This window comes from Pterocles gutturalis, unplaced genomic scaffold (genome assembly GCF_000699245.1).
Source record: "Pterocles gutturalis isolate BGI_N339 unplaced genomic scaffold, ASM69924v1 scaffold28038, whole genome shotgun sequence".
Classification (NCBI taxonomy): Eukaryota; Metazoa; Chordata; class Aves; order Pterocliformes; family Pteroclidae; genus Pterocles; species Pterocles gutturalis.
This window is the reverse complement of record NW_010123829.1, coordinates 2,329-5,016: the sequence shown is the minus strand read 5'-3', so window position 1 is coordinate 5,016 and position 2,688 is coordinate 2,329. Positions and strand designations below refer to the sequence as shown.

The 2,688-nt window shown below is 46.6% G+C and overlaps 1 protein-coding gene across 1 annotated transcript; it reads left to right on the top strand.

Moving 5' to 3' along the window:
* Positions 1 to 242: 242 nt before the first annotated feature.
* Positions 243 to 2,402, top strand: IBA57 (IBA57, iron-sulfur cluster assembly homolog (S. cerevisiae); the record flags this gene model as incomplete). The annotated part of the gene is made up of 3 exons (XM_010078071.1): positions 243 to 293; positions 627 to 989; positions 1,945 to 2,402. Coding segments are annotated over 3 exons (806 nt in total), but the record flags the coding sequence as incomplete, so codon positions are not given.
* Positions 2,403 to 2,688: the final 286 nt, after the last annotated feature.

The window sequence follows — 2,688 nt, the reverse complement described above, 5'->3', positions numbered from 1 at the left end:
TCCTGTCAGCGGCCGTGCCACAGACCGGTCTCTAGGGCATTTCAGGCTTATCTTTACAAATTAATGTGTATAAATTAATCACTGTGTTTATTTGTCATCACTAGCCGCAGTCTGTGTGAGTCACCTCCGCAGAACTGCGCAATGATGTTAAGATTTATAAAGCGTCCCTCAGGGCAGGCCCCAGCTGCGGCGTCCGGGGGTGTATTCGGGCCGGATCCGGACCAGTCCGCGCTGTCCCACAGGTGCTGTAGGCACTGATGCTGTGGCACAGAAAAATCCCACCGTGTACCAACGTATGGGTGGTGTCAGTGAAAGATGGGGCTCACGCAAACGGGGTTAATGGTGTGGGAACTAGTGGAGGGCACGGCTGAAGGAAGCTTTAGGTAAGTGGTGGAGAAGACTCTGCCACCTGTTTCTGTCCCCAGGAGAGGTGAGGGCAGTGTTTGCTAGAAATGAGTGGGACAGATTGAAAAAGTTGAGATATTTCACTCTGGGGAGCTGAGCGCAGCTGTTGTGTGCACCAGCAGCCTTCAGTGAGATTCCCCAGACCTCTGGATTCGCACCAGGATCAAGATAAAGTGTGCTGGCTTCCGCTGCTGTGAGGTTTTGTTTTTCTGACCTTGTAGGTGTTACTTTTTATAGGCTTCATGAAAATCCAGAAGAAGAGCCACACATCCTGCTGGAGTGTGACAGCGGCGTGCTGGATGCCATACAAAAACATCTCAAACTGTACAAGATCCGGAGGAAAGTAAACATCGCCCCTTGCCTTGACCTCTCTTTGTGGGCTGTCATCCCCGGGGAGCAGGCTGGAGACATCACCAGTTCCCTCACTAAACGTGCAGACCAGGCTCTGATTTTAACTCCTGACCCCAGAACAGAAGTCATGGGCTGGAGACTGATTACAAAAAAAGGAGCAGATCTATCGGAGATTATCCCTGGGAGTCATATTGGGAATACTCAGGATTACCACAGGCACAGGTATAAACAAGGTAAAACCAAGTCCTGTTTTACGCTGTGTCACTGGATTTGGGGAAATTTATTTATTTATGTATTATCACATCTTATTATCAGAGTCCATAAGTTGATAGAAGACAGAGGAATAAATTATAAAGGCCACATTGGTATGTCTCAGTGTATTTAACTTGTTAATAAATGCAGGTATTGTTTGCTACTTTGAGAATAAAAGTGATCCAGTATATAATAATAATAAATAAAAGTTTGAGAATAAAAGTGATCCAATTCTGTCCAGTGGCAGAATCAATATTTGGGTAGAGTTTCCTATTGCTAAGATCATGGGGTGGTGGGTCAGGAACAGTAACAGCAAAAGAAAACCAGGATTATTCACTTTCTTTGAGAGAAACTTTGGTGGTTTGAGTACTTTTGATTATTTGGGGATTACGCACAGTCTGTGTTTTCCTCGTTGCTAAGGAGGGAAAAGGAAACACCCTAACTTACTTTTTAAAAAACGTATGACTGGATTCGCAAAGTTAGCTCAGAGGCCAAGGGGCGGAAGCTTGATCCAAGAGAGAACTTGATCCCAGGAGCCCCCGTGCCTGTGCAGAGCTCCCGTTGATTTTACTGTGTCCACACAGATAGGGGATTAAATTAATTGGCAGCCTGAAAGACGATGGTGCTCTTCTTATAAAGTGACCTGAGTCCGTCTGGTTTGGAAAAGCAAGCTGTTAATGGGTCAAACTGGGCTGGACTGTGGGGGTGTGCCACGTCCCTGAAACACCAGCACTTGTCTTGTAGTTTTTACCTTTAAACATCATTTATGGCTAATGGCTTCACTCGGGTCCAAACCAGAGTACGGGGAAGTTCGTTATTTCACACTGCTTCTTATGGGTTCTCTTGGTTTTATGACTCACAGAGGCGGCATACTCCAGAAATCTTAAACACTGAAGATCTTACTGCATTTACGTGTTGGTTTTACTCTTTTCCTAGGAATTCCTGAAGGCATAAAAGATCTCCCTCCTGGAGTAGCCCTCCCTCTGGAATCAAACCTGGCCTACATGAATGGCATCAGCTTTACCAAAGGCTGTTACATTGGACAGGAGTTGACAGCCAGGACCCACCACATGGGTGTCATTCGCAAACGTCTGCTGCCAGTTCACTTTTCAGCTCCTCTTCCCAAGGACAGCATTCCTGAAGGTGCCGAGATCTTAACTGAATCGGGAAAGTCAGCTGGCAAATTCCGGGCTGGAGGAGATGAACTTGGTATAGCTTTGCTGAGGTTAGCTAACATAAACGAACCACTCTGCCTAAATATAGGGGGGGATAAAGTGAAGCTCACTGCAAGTATACCCCAGTGGTGGCCAAAAACTGCTAGTAAATAAATGAGGAACCACCACTTGCACATTTGCCTTATTGAGAATATATTTTGTGTGACAAATTAGGGAAGGTGACTCTGCTTTCAGCTCGTTTGTGGTGTTTGATGCGGGCAGTGTCACAGGATCCTGCAAATCAGGACTAAACAGCCCAAACCCAAACCAGGAGGTTGCTGAGTTCAGGAGGATCATCTGTTAAGTGTTGTGGAGAGACCCGTGCAGTGTATGCAGGGAGGCATGCCTCTTCCTGAGGGTTCCCCGTGTTTATTTAGGGGGTGCCGCGTGTTGTTGGGTTGAACTCTTGCTGAATTTTCAGTCCACCACTTGTTCAATCAGACTGTGCGCTGCGTAGGGTGGGGTG